The sequence below is a fragment of the Vicia villosa genome, linkage group LG7, assembly GCF_029867415.1.
Source record: "Vicia villosa cultivar HV-30 ecotype Madison, WI linkage group LG7, Vvil1.0, whole genome shotgun sequence".
In the NCBI taxonomy this organism is placed as follows: Eukaryota; Viridiplantae; Streptophyta; class Magnoliopsida; order Fabales; family Fabaceae; genus Vicia; species Vicia villosa.
The window spans coordinates 42,393,334-42,413,796 of record NC_081186.1 but is presented as its reverse complement, the minus strand read 5'-3'; the positions used below and the strand labels follow the sequence as shown (position 1 = coordinate 42,413,796).

Sequence of the window (20,463 nt, the reverse complement as noted above, 5' to 3'; positions counted from 1 at the left end):
CCTCACTTTGATTAGCTCTGAGCCTTTGTTAGGTATTTTGAAGTGTTTTTGGTTGGATGTCTTTTAAGGGAAATTAACTTGTGACTTGAATCATGCCATAAAAAGAGTTTTTTGAATATCTAGAGAATGCACATCGAGGCCTACGCCACAATCGTTTCTCTGAATGAAATAATTTTTGAATATTTAGAGAATCCGCATCGAGGCCTACGCCACAATCGTTTCTCTAAATAACGGTTGAGAAATACACCGAGGCCTACACCTCAATCATTTCTCTTCCGCTAAGTGGGAAAGAACATACATCGGGGCCTACGCCCCAATCATTTCTTTCACACTAAAAAAGGCATTAGCATGATTCGCGTCGTCCTTTATTAATGTTTTGAAGTTGAAAAGGAAAAGGAAAACTAGCCGAAAATGAAAACTAGCCTAAGTACGAAGGGAATTTCTACCTAATGTTGTCATGGTTTCTACCTAAGGTTAGGATAAAGGAACATGAAAGTATAAGCATAAGCGGAGATCGAAATTACAAGTAAAAATACAAGTAAATAACGATACAAAAATTAGTGTAAAATGGCTAACATAAACACTTGAAAATATGGTACAAGACATGAAAGCAAGTGATTCAAAATATAGTGCAAAAAAAGAATTACAAGATACTATTTTTATGAGAATTTTATATGAGAAAAAGAATTCGAATTAAGCAAAAGAATTACAATAATAGCCTAAACTAATATTTTTTTTAGTGATTATTTTCTATGTGTCAAAATTGTATTAAAGAGTCTAAAAAGAAGATTACTAACTTTTATTGTGTTTTTATTACTTAACAAAAAGTCTAAAATTAACTAGTAAAATAAAGAGATGCAGGGGGGTGCATACTGATCTTAAGGGTGTGAGAAGTAACTGGGCGCAGGGCCCAGTGGGAAAGGCCCAGAAGAGTTTTTTGTTGTCAGATTTTATTATTCGCCCAAAAAAGGTGTTATGGGCTCGATGGGGAGTATGAATAGTAACTCGGCCCAAGAGCATGGTTTCGGTCCAGTTTGATCCACATCACAGATTTTATGATTTCAGATTTTAATTAATGTTAATCAAATTTAATTAACTACATTAATCCAGATTTTATACAGTTTATGCCTAATTAAAATTTAAACAAGTCAGATTACAATTACTTAATTAACATTAAATCAGATTAACGTCAAATTAAAAAAATAAAAAAGAATTGAAAATTAAAAGGGGATTAGGTTTACTAACGTGAATGACCATTGGAATTCTTATTCCTGGTTCACGAACTCACGAACAGTGGTGGCGGCGATTCCTTGAACTCACCTCCTTCTCTTTCACGACGGCGGCATCGGGCCTTTTTCCTTCTCGCCGGCGAAATATCGGCCACTCCCTCCGCTTAGTATTTGTCTCAATCGATTACCTCCTCCTAGTCTATACGCTCTCGCCTCCATCTTAACCGATTGTCTCAGTCCTCAATCTCTCCTCTTCGCCAATAACCGAACAAGCACAAGCATATATCGGAGAGGATAGTGAATCGGATTTACCTACCGGAGTAGCTCGGAGCGCCTTCATCGGTGTCGTTTGTGCGAAATCCAACGTCAAGTTCTCGCTGGATGAAGATTAACGATGATGATGATGAAGCGTTTGAAGGTGCAGATCCTGAATTTTTTGTTACATGAATGATTGGAGGTTATTGCTTGAAAAGTGATGATGAATGCGATGCGATGAAGATGGCGAGAGGATTCAGTTATGGTAAGAATTCTGTTATTCAAGATGAAGATTGAAGTGGTTCTGAATTTTGTTATCGATGTTAGTTGTTGTTTTTTTTCAGATTCAAGAATGGAGAGAGTGTGATGAGAGTGAAGAACTGAGAGTGAAGATTGGTGATGTTGCAGAGAGTTGAAGATGGAAGGTTGAAGGTGATAAGTGACGCACGCTCGCGAAAATGAACAGAGTCGCCACCAATATATTTATCCCATAAGGGAAAGGAATATCAGAAAACCTAGAATAAGGATAAGAGAAGGTCTTGCGACCAGAGATAAGGTACGGGAGTCGGTTACGCGAGGGGAAGGTACTAGCACCCCTCACGCCCATCGTACTCGATGGTATCCACCTATGTTTATTTCTATCTAAAGGGTGTATAAATCTAAAGCTTAATTACTAAGGGAATGCATGCAAATGAAAGAAAAGAAACACGGGGAAAATAAGGTTTTTAAATAATTGTGCTCGCTTAGGCCCCGCGACCTAATGCCTACGTATCCTTTTCAGGAATCAGAGCGCCGTAGTTCGGCTCTTTAGTTTTTGTTTGTTTTTGTGTTTTTTAGTTGAACAGTTACATTCGCACTCCGCTGCTCGACCTCTGGAGTCTTAAGCTGGGAATGGAGCGGAAGTAACGTGTCCGATTAGGAGAAAGAATGCCCTGAAGGCAAGAGAAAGAAATGCCTCGGAGGCAAGAGAGAAAAAGAGATTGGTTTGTGTTTTTTATGTGTGATTCCATGATGGACGAAAACCTACTACAAGGCATCGCATCACTTCCTCACTTTGATTAGCTCTGAGCCTTTATTAGGTATTTTGAAGTGTTTTTGTTTAGGTGTCTTTTAAGGGAAATTAATTTGTGACTTAGATCATACCAAAAAGAGTTTTGTTTTGCATATTTAGAGAAAGCACATCGAGGCCTACGCCACAATCGTTTCTCTAAATAACGGTTAAGAAATACATCGAGGTTTCACACCTCAATCATTTCTTCTCCGCTAAGTAAAGGAGACACAAAAAGAGTTCTTTTGTGAATGTTTAGAGAATGCACATCGAGGCCTACACCACGATCGTTTCTCTAAACAACGGTTGAGAAATACATCGAGGCTTCACACCTCAATCATTTCTTCTCCGCTAAGTAGGAAAGAACATACATCGGGGCCTACACCCCAATCATTTCTTTCCTACTATGAAACATAGTAGCGGTATGATCTTCATCGATATTTATTAAGTATTTTAAAAGTTGAAAAGAAAAGAAGGAAGACTAGCCTAAAATGATCAACTAGCCTAATATTACGATGGGAATTCTAGATCCTAATGGCATGAAGATATAAGCATAAGCGGAGATCGAAATTACAAGTGAAATACAGGTAAATAACGATACAAAAATTAGTGCAAAGTGGCTAACATAAACACTTGAAAATATGGTACAAGACATGAAAGTGAACAATGCAAAATAGTACAAAAATCGAATTTAAAATACTATTATTTTGTTGATTTTTATTGACAAAAACAAGAATTCTAATCAAGCACAAGAAATACAATAATAGCCTAAACTAATATTTTTTAGTGATTATTTTTATATGACAAAAAATTGTGTTAAAGGTTTAAAATGCATGAGAAAGATTAGTATTTTTAATGTCTAAGAGAAATGGTAAAGAAATCTAATTAAAATCTAAAATACAAATGTAAAACGGGGGTGAGAATTGAAGTCATGATGGTGAATAGAAAACTGGGCGTAGGGCCAGGTGGACAGGCCCAAAAGGCGTTTTTGTTGCAGCATGTGTTTAGCCAAAAAAGTGCAGCACTGGGCCTCAGGGGGTGTGCAGATAGAATTTCGCAACAAGGCCCAAGAGTGATTTTAGAATTTTCTCTTATTCAATTTTAGATTATCAGATTTTTATCAATTGATTCAGTTAATTAAAACAATAGACCTTATGCTAAACTCAATTAATCAATTTACATTAAATAAAAACTAACTTGAAAGAAGAATTAGGGTTCTTCTTGTGGCTATCAGACTTCACGTTCCTCTTCTCCTCAAACTCACATTCAAACGCGACGGCGCCGATAACACATCTCCGGCGAGAATCTCTTTGCTTCTTCCCTCTGATTCAATTGCTCAATAATCCCCTTCACATCTCCGTTCTCAATCTCTTATCATCGCGACGGAGGCTTCAGAACCTATCCTCACAAAACGCGAGCGGCGCACGGTGGAGGAAGCTTCTTCTCCGACTAGACGCGCACCGTCGTTTATGACCGCAACACCATATTAATCTCGCTCTTCCTTCTTAGTATCAATTTTCCTTTTGGAGATTTGCGAAGTTCTTGAAGGATTGAAGTAATGGATCGTGAGGATGATGAAGATTCGTTGTTATTCTTTGCCGATTTGTGTCATGGAGGTTATGGTAATTTGGATCGTGAATGAAAGTGAAGAAGATTGAATCGAGATTGAGCGGTTGCTTTCTGATTCTTCTTGTTTCCCTTTTCAGATTGAAAAGACCGATGCAAATTGAGATGGAAGATTATCGATGGATATTGAAGAGAGTTCTTTTGGTGGTGATGATTCTTTTTGTGCCGGTTGATTTTGTGATGGTGATGCGATGAAGATGAAGATTGAAGGTTGATGTAGTGTGAAGATTAGAGAATGGAGGTCCTGCGAAGATTGAGGGAGAAGAGTTATGGAATGGTGGAGTTGGTGAATGATGAGAGATGGAAGTGAAGGATTCAAGGGGTTCAGAGAGTGAAGAAAGAGAGGAAGATGAGGAATGGAGAGATGCTCTGTTATATAGAGATTTCTCAGGTTAGTTCTCTTTTCCTTTTCTGTTACATTCTGTTATGACTCTGTTAATTTCTGTTAAGAGATTAAAAGGTAGTTAGAGGTGAATGGTGAGGATTAGAGCTGAGAGAGTTGGTTACTTGCAGTTTAAAAGTTAGTTACTAATTCTGTTATGGGATTGGTTGGTTACAAATTGGTTATGTCAGTTAGAAATCTGTTTCAGTTAGTTGTAAAGGGGTTTTGACAGTTATAGGTTAGTTGTATGAAACAGTTAGGATGCTACAGAGTTAGTTAGGGGACTGTTTAAGGTTGTTATAACAGTTATGCTGTTAGTTTGTGTATAGGGCCTGTTAGTGAATTTTTAATGGTGCTGTAGCTTTTGGTGGACAGTGAGGTTACAGGATGTATTGGGCTAGGAATTTGTATGAGCTGAACTGATTTGTGTGGTTTGGGTTTGTTGCAGGTAATTGGATTGGAGTTAAAGCTTGGGCTCATGATGAAGATTAGTGGAGCTTGGCCCTTGTAGCATAAACTTGGATTTCTTTTTCTTTGTTCAAACTTTGATGGAATGTAATGTAATAACTCATACTTGGTTATTGTATAAATGTGGATGAGTTTTGAATGGTTCAATGTCTGGTTTTCAATGTATTTTACTTATAAAGCACTTTTTGGATTCTGTAATAAGGAATAGTCTTTGATGGATGCATATTTGTGAAACTTTGTAATGGAATTGGACTTTGTCTTGAATAGTAGTGTATACTTTTATGTTAGACTTGAAATACTAACGAATAAAGTCTTGAATCTTGAGTGAATATTTTCCTCCAAGGCTTCAAATTTGAGATTTAACTCTTTACACTCTTAAATAAACCAAAGCATAAGGTGGAAGAAGCCAAAAATCAATCCTTTTATCAAGTAGCCCGCACAGTGGAACTAATCTGCCACAACATCATGTACAATTCAATTTTGTACACATTCATTATTGATTCCAACTCCGTAGGAGAAACTCCTCGTTTGTCATATGAATATCTTAATCCACGTGACCATAAGTCAAGACCACGATTCCCTTAATTTACGTGTTAACAACATTCCAGTTGGACCAAGCTTGTAAAGTATAGAACTCCAAAATCAAGTGAGACCTTCAATTTGTTCCATGAACTTTGATCCCATGCTTGATTTATTTATTAATGATATGTGAATGTTAGATGACTTAGTGGAGGTATGCAAATGAATGAGAAATTGAAGCCAGTTATAAATAAAATTGGGTGGGCAAATTTTGGGGTGCAACAGCTGCCCCTATTTAATCATCTTAAACCTGAAGGTGAGATTGGCGCTAGCCTTTCGAGCATTCGAGGTAGAAGAAGATTAAATACCAAGTGAACCTGAAAATTTGCCTGATAAGATAGGATCCATTAGAGAAAAGAATGGTGTTAAATCCACTGAGGAAGATCGTACCAACACTGGGTCGAACAACTTAACTCTGAGTTAGAAATGAAATCAACTCTGGGTTGAAAAAGAAAAAGTGGGTCAACTCTGGGTCGAAGAATAAAGGGAAGTCAACTCGAGGTCGAGAAAGAAAGAAAGGAAATCAACTCTGGGTTGAGAGAAAGTAATTGGATAAAGACTATGGGTTGAAAGTCGAAAGATGAACAATTAGAAATAATCGTCAACTCTGGGTTGAGTGGGAAAAGGATATTAATAAGACATAACCGTCAACTCTGGGTTGAGTGGGAAAGACAAAAGATAACCGTCAACTCTGGGTTGAATGGGAAAAAGGATCAATTCTGGATTGAATAAAGGATGACCGTCAACTTTGGGTTAAATAAAAAGATAAACATCGATTCTGGATCGAGAAGGGAGAGAAGGACATCGACTCTGGGTCGAAGATAAGACGAGGATATCAACTCTGGGTTGAGAAAAGGAAAGAAGAACAATTAGGGATGATCGTCAACTTTGGGTTGAGAAGAAAATAAAGAAAGAAAACCGTCAACTCTGGGTTGAATAAAAGGTGACCGTCAACTCTGGGTGAGTGGGAAGGAGAAGAAATAACCGTCAACTCTGGGTTGAGTGGGAAAGGGGAAAAGATGATCGTCAACTCTGGGTTGAGTGGGAAGAGAATCAATTCTGGATTGAATAAGGGACAACCATCAACTCTGGGTTGAGAGGGAAAGGAATCAATTCTGGATTGAATAAGGGACAACCATCAACTCTGGGTTGAGAGGGAAAGGAATCAATTCTGGATTGAATAAGGGACAACCATCAACTCTGGGTTGAGTGGGGAAAAGGATAAAGAATAACCATCAACTCTGGGTTGAGTGGGAAAAGACAAGGGATCAACTCTGGGTTGAATAAAAGATAAGCGTCAACCCTGGGTTGAGCGGGAAAAGAAAAGAGATAACCGTCAACTCTGGGTTGAGTGGGAAGAGATAATTAACTCGGGGTTAGAAGATGAAAGGAGAATCAACTCTGGGTCGAACACAAAAACATCAACTCCGAGTTGAAGAAAGATGGACATGATTGACTTTGGAAGGTGACACCACAATGGTAACTCTGAGTGATCCAGTGGAATATCAACTTGAATACTTTGTAGGGACCTCATCTGATGAGTAACTTGACTTATGCTTCACATGCAATGTTTGATTTATTTGATGCACTTTTGGAGATGCAATGCTATGGATTCTATATGCAGTGTATTGATTGATTGGGGTTTCTGCTTTGTATGGTGTAGATTAGGTGGAGTTCTGAAACTCTGCTTGAGAATCAAGGTGGGGTGGATGCCCTTGATTTGTTGATGATTGGATTATTGATTTATGAGAATGCAGTGATATGCATGATGCATGTATGATTATGAATGACATGATTGTTTCCACGATACAAGGAGTGGGTGAATGCCTTTGCGGAAAGGTTGTTGCTTGAAGGATAGAACTTGTGAAGGTGATGTGTTTGGCTTGACTCCTGGACACTTGTCTCAATATCTGACACTTGCTTGAAAATGAAGAAATGAATTACTACTAGCTTGCTCCAGCCTGCGTGATCTTTTGAGATAGAACTTTTGATAGTGCTTGAATGATGGAGATTGCAATGGTCTGCCCCAGTGTTGATTTTGAAATGAATGCCCCAGATTGAAAGGAACTCTTCCACCAAATGGATGCTTGAGGTATTTGCTCGGCGGATGACCAACCTTTGCCTTTGTAAGACTACTCGATGGGATTTCAATGTTGAACTTTCCTTGGTATCAAGTACTTACTTTCGAGTTGGAGACAATTCTGTTTTGAAAAGGATAATGAGAATGCAATGCACATGTTAATCTCAAAAGAAAAGTTTTTATTTGTCACAATGTTATATTGATACTAACACAAATGACAAGCAACATTAGGAGTCAGTTTTGACATGATTTCACAGTTTGTATGCTTTCAGAACGAACCCTGCTTCAATTAGGACTTTTGAGGGTTGTAACGTGGCCGGGTTCACGGTTTGAGAAACAAAGGATAAAGGCTCAAGTTCTACTTAACCCACCCCTCTTCATGATGTCCTCCAGTCCTACGTTCAGTTAGTTTGACACGAGTGTTCATCTTTCAGGAAGGATTGTGATGGATGAGGATCCTTTGTAGCTTTGATGGAGGTGGCAGTCACCCTTTGGTGCTTTTATTGATGGTCACAACAACTTGTCCCTTGGAGGATTTTTGTTTTGCTTTTGTCTTTTGCTTTCCCTAACTTTTGCCTGGACAGAAAGTTTCTTTTGATTTTGGTTTTTGTTGTCCAGCGGGATATGCCCCAGTTTTTGCCTAAGTCATTCGCTTCAAAGCTTTTCTTTTTGACTTAGCGGGCTATTGCTTCTTTCTTTTTTGATCATGATTCAATACTTTCTTTTCATTCTCTTTTTGCCTCGTTCGGGAACAAGTTGTATGACTTTTGTGATTGAATTGAAGAAAAGTTTGTGACTGCCTTCTTCTCAGTGATTGAGAGACATCCATTGTGGATTGTGCTCTTTTGTTGTAGGATATGAGATATGATTGATCCTCTGATGGAATACCTGAAGGTTGAGCGCTCGGTTGCACTAACTGAAGACTACCCTGCCCCTTGGTTAAGATTGAGGGTTTTGTATCTTTTGAAAAGAAACTACTACTCCTTTGGCTCAAAAGGGGTTGACGAAGGTTTTACTTCCTTATAACTCCGGTGTTTAGGAATGGAAACAATGCCTGTACATCGTCAGCAGGATCTTGTTCCAAAGGCATACAATTAGTAGTTCATGTGTTTTTGATTTTTCATCATCCTCCTTTTTTTAGTTGCTTAAGACAAATGAGTGGAGTATCAATGAACATAATGACAAAGATGGAATGATTTGAGAAAAACATGTATATTGCATTATTTTTATTTATTCAAACAGAATGAGTTTCTTACAATGAGGAGTACTTGATAACAACAAAAGTAATGCAGTTGAAAATACTTGAGAAATCTATACAATGGCAAGCTTGGCCTTATTTTGATGCAAATGAAATGTTCTCTGACAAACACAAAGTCTTTAGGCTCCATTGGTGGAAGGTGCCCCCTTTAGGGGGCATGGAGTTCTCTGATAATAGCTTGATCTTGTTTGTAATTCCCCATGATTCTTTGTTTATTGTCTCTTGTCATGTATCGGTGTCGAGGAATCGTCTTGTCTGAATGTGGAGAGGAAGAAGGTAAGAGTCTTGGTAACCATGGATGCACATGCATGAATGCAAAAATGTTAATGAAAATGCAAATGTATCATAAATCAGGATCAAGGATCAAGGCCTCTTGGATAACATCCTCTCATGGACAATAAGATATGGTCGAATCCTCCAGATTCAGAGGTTCGACGTTGCTTTCTGGATAAATAGCTTGTGCATAAGTCAAAGGCGGTCGAACCATCCAGATTCAGAGGTTCGACGTTGATTCTGATAGATAACCTTGCATAAGTCACATAAGGTCGAACCCTCCAGATTCAGAGGTTCGACGTTGATTATGGTAGATAGTCTGAACGGGCATAGGGTGGGATGGAGGCTTGTTTTCCTGCAAAACAAAATTTCCAACCCCTCTCACAGGTAGGATCTAGTATATGGTAGGTCAAAAAGCCAACAGAGGATTGAAAGTAGGCGCTATCATACGATATTGCCTCGTTCAACCAAGCTCTGTCCGTGGATACATGATCGGATCAATCAGACATACGTCTTCTGTCCGTCATGGCCACTCTATTCCTAGTTCCTAAGGTATCACTCTGGCCTGGGTATTGGGCCTTTTACCTCATAGAAATCCCACCCAACCTGCAAACATAGAAAATATGTGGCCCCCACGGGGACCCATAATATAATCCAGGATGCGAGAAAATAAACATGATATGCAGGCAATAAATAGTCATGATATGCAAGGCATAAAGAAGTAAAGCAATAAAGCAGTAAAGCAATAAAGCAATAAATCAATAAATGAACACCCATAGAAAAGAAAGCAAACACAAGCTAGGATCGATACATTCTTCCCCAGCAGAGTCGCCAGCTGACGCACGCTCGCGAAAATGAACAGAGTCGCCACCAATATATTTATCCCATAAGGGAAAGGAATATCAGAAAACCTAGAATAAGGATAAGAGAAGGTCTTGCGACCAGAGATAAGGTACGGGAGTCGGTTACGCGAGGGGAAGGTACTAGCACCCCTCACGCCCATCGTACTCGATGGTATCCACCTATGTTTATTTCTATCTAAAGGGTGTATAAATCTAAAGCTTAATTACTAAGGGAATGCATGCAAATGAAAGAAAAGAAACACGGGGAAAATAAGGTTTTTAAATAATTGTGCTCGCTTAGGCCCCGCGACCTAATGCCTACGTATCCTTTTCAGGAATCAGAGCGCCGTAGTTCGGCTCTTTAGTTTTTGTTTGTTTTTGTGTTTTTTAGTTGAACAGTTACATTCGCACTCCGCTGCTCGACCTCTGGAGTCTTAAGCTGGGAATGGAGCGGAAGTAACGTGTCCGATTAGGAGAAAGAATGCCCTGAAGGCAAGAGAAAGAAATGCCTCGGAGGCAAGAGAGAAAAAGAGATTGGTTTGTGTTTTTTATGTGTGATTCCATGATGGACGAAAACCTACTACAAGGCATCGCATCACTTCCTCACTTTGATTAGCTCTGAGCCTTTATTAGGTATTTTGAAGTGTTTTTGTTTAGGTGTCTTTTAAGGGAAATTAATTTGTGACTTAGATCATACCAAAAAGAGTTTTGTTTTGCATATTTAGAGAAAGCACATCGAGGCCTACGCCACAATCGTTTCTCTAAATAACGGTTAAGAAATACATCGAGGTTTCACACCTCAATCATTTCTTCTCCGCTAAGTAAAGGAGACACAAAAAGAGTTCTTTTGTGAATGTTTAGAGAATGCACATCGAGGCCTACACCACGATCGTTTCTCTAAACAACGGTTGAGAAATACATCGAGGCTTCACACCTCAATCATTTCTTCTCCGCTAAGTAGGAAAGAACATACATCGGGGCCTACACCCCAATCATTTCTTTCCTACTATGAAACATAGTAGCGGTATGATCTTCATCGATATTTATTAAGTATTTTAAAAGTTGAAAAGAAAAGAAGGAAGACTAGCCTAAAATGATCAACTAGCCTAATATTACGATGGGAATTCTAGATCCTAATGGCATGAAGATATAAGCATAAGCGGAGATCGAAATTACAAGTGAAATACAGGTAAATAACGATACAAAAATTAGTGCAAAGTGGCTAACATAAACACTTGAAAATATGGTACAAGACATGAAAGTGAACAATGCAAAATAGTACAAAAATCGAATTTAAAATACTATTATTTTGTTGATTTTTATTGACAAAAACAAGAATTCTAATCAAGCACAAGAAATACAATAATAGCCTAAACTAATATTTTTTAGTGATTATTTTTATATGACAAAAGATTGTGTTAAAGGTTTAAAATGCATGAGAAAGATTAGTATTTTTAATGTCTAAGAGAAATGGTAAAGAAATCTAATTAAAATCTAAAATACAAATGTAAAACGGGGGTGAGAATTGAAGTCATGATGGTGAATAGAAAACTGGGCGTAGGGCCAGGTGGACAGGCCCAAAAGGCGTTTTTGTTGCAGCATGTGTTTAGCCAAAAAAGTGCAGCACTGGGCCTCAGGGGGTGTGCAGATAGAATTTCGCAACAAGGCCCAAGAGTGATTTTAGAATTTTCTCTTATTCAATTTTAGATTATCAGATTTTTATCAATTGATTCAGTTAATTAAAACAATAGACCTTATGCTAAACTCAATTAATCAATTTACATTAAATAAAAACTAACTTGAAAGAAGAATTAGGGTTCTTCTTGTGGCTATCAGACTTCACGTTCCTCTTCTCCTCAAACTCACATTCAAACGCGACGGCGCCGATAACACATCTCCGGCGAGAATCTCTTTGCTTCTTCCCTCTGATTCAATTGCTCAATAATCCCCTTCACATCTCCGTTCTCAATCTCTTATCATCGCGACGGAGGCTTCAGAACCTATCCTCACAAAACGCGAGCGGCGCACGGTGGAGGAAGCTTCTTCTCCGACTAGACGCGCACCGTCGTTTATGACCGCAACACCATATTAATCTCGCTCTTCCTTCTTAGTATCAATTTTCCTTTTGGAGATTTGCGAAGTTCTTGAAGGATTGAAGTAATGGATCGTGAGGATGATGAAGATTCGTTGTTATTCTTTGCCGATTTGTGTCATGGAGGTTATGGTAATTTGGATCGTGAATGAAAGTGAAGAAGATTGAATCGAGATTGAGCGGTTGCTTTCTGATTCTTCTTGTTTCCCTTTTCAGATTGAAAAGACCGATGCAAATTGAGATGGAAGATTATCGATGGATATTGAAGAGAGTTCTTTTGGTGGTGATGATTCTTTTTGTGCCGGTTGATTTTGTGATGGTGATGCGATGAAGATGAAGATTGAAGGTTGATGTAGTGTGAAGATTAGAGAATGGAGGTCCTGCGAAGATTGAGGGAGAAGAGTTATGGAATGGTGGAGTTGGTGAATGATGAGAGATGGAAGTGAAGGATTCAAGGGGTTCAGAGAGTGAAGAAAGAGAGGAAGATGAGGAATGGAGAGATGCTCTGTTATATAGAGATTTCTCAGGTTAGTTCTCTTTTCCTTTTCTGTTACATTCTGTTATGACTCTGTTAATTTCTGTTAAGAGATTAAAAGGTAGTTAGAGGTGAATGGTGAGGATTAGAGCTGAGAGAGTTGGTTACTTGCAGTTTAAAAGTTAGTTACTAATTCTGTTATGGGATTGGTTGGTTACAAATTGGTTATGTCAGTTAGAAATCTGTTTCAGTTAGTTGTAAAGGGGTTTTGACAGTTATAGGTTAGTTGTATGAAACAGTTAGGATGCTACAGAGTTAGTTAGGGGACTGTTTAAGGTTGTTATAACAGTTATGCTGTTAGTTTGTGTATAGGGCCTGTTAGTGAATTTTTAATGGTGCTGTAGCTTTTGGTGGACAGTGAGGTTACAGGATGTATTGGGCTAGGAATTTGTATGAGCTGAACTGATTTGTGTGGTTTGGGTTTGTTGCAGGTAATTGGATTGGAGTTAAAGCTTGGGCTCATGATGAAGATTAGTGGAGCTTGGCCCTTGTAGCATAAACTTGGATTTCTTTTTCTTTGTTCAAACTTTGATGGAATGTAATGTAATAACTCATACTTGGTTATTGTATAAATGTGGATGAGTTTTGAATGGTTCAATGTCTGGTTTTCAATGTATTTTACTTATAAAGCACTTTTTGGATTCTGTAATAAGGAATAGTCTTTGATGGATGCATATTTGTGAAACTTTGTAATGGAATTGGACTTTGTCTTGAATAGTAGTGTATACTTTTATGTTAGACTTGAAATACTAACGAATAAAGTCTTGAATCTTGAGTGAATATTTTCCTCCAAGGCTTCAAATTTGAGATTTAACTCTTTACACTCTTAAATAAACCAAAGCATAAGGTGGAAGAAGCCAAAAATCAATCCTTTTATCAAGTAGCCCGCACAGTGGAACTAATCTGCCACAACATCATGTACAATTCAATTTTGTACACATTCATTATTGATTCCAACTCCGTAGGAGAAACTCCTCGTTTGTCATATGAATATCTTAATCCACGTGACCATAAGTCAAGACCACGATTCCCTTAATTTACGTGTTAACAACATTCCAGTTGGACCAAGCTTGTAAAGTATAGAACTCCAAAATCAAGTGAGACCTTCAATTTGTTCCATGAACTTTGATCCCATGCTTGATTTATTTATTAATGATATGTGAATGTTAGATGACTTAGTGGAGGTATGCAAATGAATGAGAAATTGAAGCCAGTTATAAATAAAATTGGGTGGGCAAATTTTGGGGTGCAACAATAAGGATCGAGAGGAGTTCAGAGATGAAGACTGTGAGCAATGAATGAATGGAGAATGGTGTGAAGATGATTTTGCTGAGGAATGGTGAAGAATGAGTGAAGAATGTGGAGGGAAAATGGCGTGGGCCCTTGAAGCTGAGTGGAAGTCCAGTTATATAGAGTTTCCAGGTTAGTTATCACTCTGCTCTTTCTCTTCAGTTTCAGATTCTGTTAGCTGGTTCTTAACTGTTAGTTTCAGTTACAACTGATTTTTTGGTGGTTAAAATTCAGTTAGCTGTTGGTTGTAACTGTTATGAATTGGTTAGGGGTTGGTTAGGCTTGTAACTAATTCTGTTATCTGTTAGTTAGGGAGGTAGTTAAGATTCTGTTTGACAGGTTTGGTAGTTATGCATAACTGTTAGGCAGCTGTTAGATTCTGTCATGTGGTTTAAGTTAGTTATGCGGGTTGGTTTGGCGGTTGGAGTTTGAAGTTGTTTGGGCTTGTTATTGGTTTCTTTGTTTGATAAATATGGTGGCTGTTTGAAAAGGCTGAATACAAGTTTCTGAATTTTGTGATGGCATGTTGCAGGTTTCACCATTGGTGTGATAAATAGTGTTCATCTCTTGGGGAGTTAATACAAAAAGGTTACTTGAAGATGGATACCCTATGAAGCTTGAAGAACTGATTGGAAACTTGTTGGTCAACTACTGCCCTAAGTCTAGTCAGCAGCTCCGAAGTCAGTGGTCAACAGTTGACCCAAAAGTCAGCTATTGAACGAAAGTCCACCATTGCATTTTATCTCTCTTTTTTGTAATCGTTGTTGTAATGCTTTGTAATAGAATTGTAACACGAGATCCCTTTGTACTGGCTTCTTGTATCACATAATTTAGAACTTGCCTTGAAATGTTGCATATACTTCTTTTTGTTTTTTGAATGAAATTGTAATGTACTTCACTAATGCCCATTTGAATTGGAGGTAGCTTGTAACTTGTAGGAATACATTTAGACTTGTAATGTTAACTTTGAGGTTGACTTCCGGATTTTGAACTTTGAATAAGAATTGAGATTATGAATGTAGGATTGTAACTTGAGTTTCAAGAGACTAGTTATGAATGGATCTTGCCTTCTGGTAGTGTCTTCTTGAAAATACAAATGAGGTTCGTAAGAATCTTGATGGAGACCTTTGAACCAAACTTGTATACTTTTCATAGTTCCGTAATAATTAGATCCAAATCGGGCATTCCCGATTGAATTCATAATGATTTATACTTGACGCAACTTTAGTATGCATAATACCTCAACTTGATGTATAAGAAGATAGATAAACTCATCATCCTATTACACAAATCATGAGTCATTTCTTGAATCTTGATCAACTTTAGGAACTCCCTTGAATTGATGAAAGATAAGATAGGGAAAATATAGTCAGGGAATATCACAACACATCTTGTTTAGATGATGACCATAAATACGTGAACCCAGCTGAATCCTTTCATCCATGATCCTTGCTCTTATTTCCCAATTTTTGATAAAATGCATGATTTTATTGATGACCTAATGAGATGTATGCAAATGATTTGTGAAGCGTGAGCCAGTTAGAAATAAATTAAGATGGGCAAATTTTGGGGTGCAACAACATGAAACCATATAAACCAAATTCATAATAATATCTTCAACTTGAACATGATAATAATGTGTTGTTCAAAATATTCGGTGTTATATCAAATGTGACAATCAAACACAAATTTAGTCTAACATAAATTTTCATCTTAAAGGGTCAAAATAACAAAAATATAGAATCAATATCAGTCTTCTTCACTCCCTTAATCAAACACACGTCAAATGTTGCTACCACCACAAGATCCTCTTGCAATCAACGGCGAATTAGGCTCACTTGCAACGTCACTTGGCTGAAATTATAAAAGAAACAATTTATTAGATAAAATACTTGACTAATAATTTATGAATTAAACATTGTTATCAAATGTATAATAATTTTAAATTATGTATGGGAAATAAATATGCAGAATACTTTTAAAATTGTCACTCTACTATTGGAAGTTCTAATTAGCATATCAATTGTTATAGAACCAAATTATTTTTCATGACAACAAAAGTCACATAAGAATATAAACATCACTGTTTTTCCACATTGTTGATAATTACAATTTAACACACTGTCAGAAACTCCACTAATACCACTCCAAAGAAATAAACATCACTGTTTTAATATTCACTTCCATGAAACTCTGATATCAATACTACAATACTACAATAACTACAATTACTACAATATCAATACTACAATTCTTTGACATATCAGCTGCCATATACTTAACCTCATCAACCATATTTTCAATACAACTATAAGATTTTACTAGAATTAGAGATATCTTAAGCTTAAGGTTGTTTGAAAGATATACTTAAAACATAATATGCATATTTTCATTAATGGAATAGTGAAACTGAAAGATATAAATCAGAACTTACATTTGATAAACCCAAAATGTCAGCCACTTGATCAGGAATCTTTCCTTCTTTCATCATAATATATGCTTTAAATGCTGCCATATTATTTTGAACTTGAGATTCCAAGTTCATGTACTTCTCATGCCAAAAATTAGATGATGATGTAGAAGCACTTGTTGAAGAATTACTTAAATTTGAAAGTCTAACTCCATTATTTCTAAATGTATTGGTAGGAGCTGCTCCCATACCCATGCTTCTAACTCTTCCAGAATGCTCGGGCCCAAAGACTCTACCGACAACATCATTAGGAGATATTTCAGATTCATCAACATTGCTCTGTGTCAAACCCACTTCAATTTGTTCCTATCAATATACAAGATCATCATATTAAAAACTTGTATAAAAATCATGAAGTGGGAAAGTCTAAACTAACTATTCAACTTTCAAATGAAGAATATAAAGGGAAAAATCAAAATGCATGCAAGTAGCATGATTGGTCAATATAAATAAAACAAATAGAAGATACATGAAGTTGTCGGGGATAAATAATACAAGGAACAACTAATATCAAAACACACATGAACCATAACTAATAAAAGAACCAGAGAAAACTACACAAGATTGAAGGATTTGAAAAATAAAAACCATTCATAATAATGCATCTAAATAAATTTTCAAGTAACTGATGCTAAAAAGCAATAGCATATCATTAGTCAAACCCATTTGTTATATGAGTTATGACTAGCAATTGATACTTGATACAAATTGAGACTTAAAAAAATTATACCGAAACTGCTTCTAACATTCAGATTCATCAGCCTACACGGTGTAAGTCATTCCCAAACCCATCCAAACTCCATATTCAAGTTAATCTCCCTCTAAATCTTGTTCTCTCAAGAATGCACGTCTCAATATAAAACCAGCTTCAATTGAAATCAAATACTCATTTCATTCATTTTTCAAGGGTGTGCCCTAGATATACATAAATATAAAGTAACACTTGTCGTCTTTGCTACCAGAATAGAATTATAAATTATGAAACAATAATTTTAAGTTAGTGTTTTACCCTTATTTATCATCAAATGAAATCTCTTATCAATCTAACCTTGCATTGCCCATTGTATCTTTATTCAATTTTCATCCTTATCCACCTAAACATTATAATTTCAACAACTATACGAAAATACCCTACATAGCAGCTATACTCATAAGTAAATGGAGAATAAAGAAAAAAATATTAAGCTTTCAAACTGTAATTTAAATAGTTAACAATAGAATTCTCAAGTTATGATAATGACTAGATAAACTTGAACATTATTAAGATTGTGCTCGTCATGAACTTACCACAATATTCTTTGCTGCATCATTTACAAACAACCCATCTTTTTTTTATGGGTTTCAATGTATAATTTTCCACGACTAGGTTGTTGTCCGGTTTCCAAAAACTAAAGAAAAATTATGTTAAAATAGATAGTAAATCATATCAAATAGTAGAACATACAAAGTTAATTTGTAAAACTACCATCTCATGTCTTTTTCTCGAAAGAGGTTTAGAACCACCGGTATGAGGAATCACTTGCTTGCTACGATTTTCTCTATTTTTGCGACAACGCTCCTATAAAAAATGAATACAAGTTATTAATAATATAATTAAAATACAACAATAAATCAATAAAAGTAATTAAAATTTACCATTGTTTCCGGTTTCAAGCGATAATTAACAAAATGAGCCTATTGAGTTGGATCTACACCAACTGGAACATTACTTATGATTTCATCTCGGGATTGAGATGGATCGTAAAATCTAGTCCACAAAATTTGTCTATGTGCAGCCCACTTCTTTGAAATGCTAAGTTTGCAATATCTCTTTGCCATGGCTTCATTAGTGTTAAACTGAAATCGAGGCTTCAAGAAAAAACAAAGTCAAACTTTAGGGATTTAAATATGCAAAGTAAGTCCAATATAGAAGGTGTAGCAAAGTATTAATACCTTCAAATCAGTTTCAAAGCAATTATCTAAATAAGATTTTGGCATGCCTAATTTTCCAGACCACCTTTCAAAATTAATTGGAAATAAATTGGAATTAGTTGCTAATGTTCCACAATATCCTGCAAGCAAACCTTGTGCTTCACCATATGCCTCATATCGGTCATCAAAGTGTACAATTACACGTTCCCCGATAGGTAAATCATTGACTTGCCAATACTTAAGTTTTATCTTCTTAGTAGCTCCTTGTGAATCTTGAGAAATAAAATAAATTATATCATAAATTTATCATAAAAAAGTAAAATAAATTAACAAAATATAACACATATACCTATTGATTCAACAGTCCAATATTCCACAGATTCACGCCCAACATATTGCCTAGATGTTTGAGATTGTTGTGGAATTTCTAGAGACTCCGATGGTGTTGTACCATTCAATGGTGATGAGTTAGTTGGACTTTGTATTGGAGATGGTTCACTATGATGTGTTTGAAATAAAGAATGAGTTGAATTTTGAGCTTGAGGTAATGAATGGGATGAAGTTGGTGCTTGAGGTAGAGATTGAGATGTAAGATGAACTTGGGTTGGAACTTGAGATGAAGCATGAGCTTGAAGTGGAACTTGAGGTGAAGTATGAACTCTAGGCAGAACTTGATGTGTAAGATGAACTTGGGATGGAACTAGAGATGAAGCATGAGATTGAGGTGGAAGTTGAGGAGCTTGGGATGCTTGAGGTGCTTGGGAAACTTGAGGTGAAGTATGAACCTGAGGTGCTTGTGGTGCTTGAGAATGTGTTGCACGTGTAGTTTGCGGTGTTGACTTTAATGGATTTGGGAAACGCTTTTGCTTCGCCATGCCTGCATATTATAACAAAATAAATAAATTAAACAACTTTTACAAAAAAAAAACAAGTTATACAAATCAATAAATAATCCAAAAACAAAATTACTTCACAACTTCCCATCAATTAATAACAGTTGCAGAAAACTTCTAACTAATATTTTATATACATCATAATGGCTTGGAATATGTGTATTTTAATCAACTACATCATCATTCAAATGATTTGTAGCTAATTGCACATACTCATCATCATTGTTATTAAAATTCAAAGGATGTTCATGTTCTTCATATGACATGTTTTTATGAACTTCCTCTTCTACGTCTTCCCCCATTTCATACAAATCTCTTGGCTTTAAATGCACGGCAACACTCCATCCGTTATTAACCAAATCATCAACATAATACACCAATTGAGCTTGAGATGCCTCAATGTACGGGTCATGTTCTTCACGATCACCATTATGAATCAATCTATTAAAATTTACACAATTGAAATTCCAAATTTCCTTTTTAAACCCTCTATCTCGCGTGGTATCGGCCCATTTTCATTTGAAAAGAGCAACCTTGAAATGACCATAGTAGTTAATCTCAATGATATCTTCCAACTTCCCATAATAAGGCAAGTCAGCTTGTCTTAAGTTTCTATCAACACTACTTGAAACATAAGATGTGTTGGATGTTAGAAAAACCCCGCTATTTTGTGTTCTTAATCCCTCTTCTCTAGCTAATGTCCGAAATTTGAACCCGTTAATGTTGTAAGAAGTATATCTCTTTGCTTTGTCCAAAGGTCCCCGCGCTAAAAATTTTAGGTCAGCTGAGTATGAGTTGGCTGAATCTGGTTTCAAAATCCAAATTAAAGTAATTGTATTAGTTATGATATGAGATTAGATCTCATGAAATGAGCATAAAATAACAAGAAAATTTGGATGATTATTTATAACTTACCAATCTTTGAAACCAGTCAACAAAATCTCTATACACTCTTTTTTCTATATCCGTAGATGAAGGTCTTCTTGACCTTGAACTTCTCCTTATGAATTCTCTAAATTCACTATGTTAATTAAACATATTTAAATCATTAAATAAGACTAGGATACTTTAACTATTCCAGCAATAAACAAGTCGAAGATCATTTTATTTACTCACTCAACAAAAGGTGTGACTATTGCACAATTTAGAAGAACATATCGATGAGCTTGAATCTTTTGCATAGGAGTTAATGTGAAATCTGAGGAAGCTCCTACTGGTTTACCAAGTCGAGG

General features: G+C 36.4%; 1 protein-coding gene and 2 long non-coding RNA genes across 3 annotated transcripts; 2 read left to right on the top strand and 1 right to left on the bottom strand.

The window, feature by feature from the left end:
• Positions 1-3,669: 3,669 nt before the first annotated feature.
• On the top strand, positions 3,670-5,295 carry LOC131617132 (uncharacterized). The gene is made up of 2 exons (XR_009288442.1): positions 3,670-4,549; positions 4,989-5,295. It is a non-coding gene; the product is annotated as an uncharacterized LOC131617132 (long non-coding RNA).
• Positions 5,296-11,779: 6,484 nt separating this feature from the next.
• Positions 11,780-13,405, top strand: LOC131617131 (uncharacterized). The gene is made up of 2 exons (XR_009288440.1): positions 11,780-12,659; positions 13,099-13,405. It is a non-coding gene; the product is annotated as an uncharacterized LOC131617131 (long non-coding RNA).
• A 2,334-nt stretch (positions 13,406-15,739) lies between these two features.
• Positions 15,740-19,213, bottom strand: LOC131618935 (uncharacterized). The gene is made up of 7 exons (XM_058890084.1): positions 18,688-19,213; positions 18,360-18,610; positions 18,126-18,275; positions 17,893-17,985; positions 16,392-16,733; positions 16,190-16,300; positions 15,740-15,811 (listed from the first exon to the last, which is right to left on the bottom strand). Exons 1-7 carry the CDS (start codon positions 19,211-19,213, stop codon positions 15,740-15,742), a joined length of 1,545 nt encoding a protein of 514 aa, XP_058746067.1.
• Positions 19,214-20,463: the final 1,250 nt, after the last annotated feature.

Coding starts and splice junctions, on each gene's coding strand:
- LOC131618935 (XM_058890084.1), bottom strand. CDS start 19,213: ATGGCGAAGCAAAAGCGTTTCCCAAATCCATTAAAGTCAACACCGCAA. Junction 18,611..18,687: donor TTGGACTGTTGAATCAATAG/GTATATGTGTTA, acceptor TTATTTCTCAAG/ATTCACAAGGAGCTACTAAG. Junction 16,734..17,892: donor CGAGAAAAAGACATGAGATG/GTAGTTTTACAA, acceptor GTATATTGATAG/GAACAAATTGAAGTGGGTTT.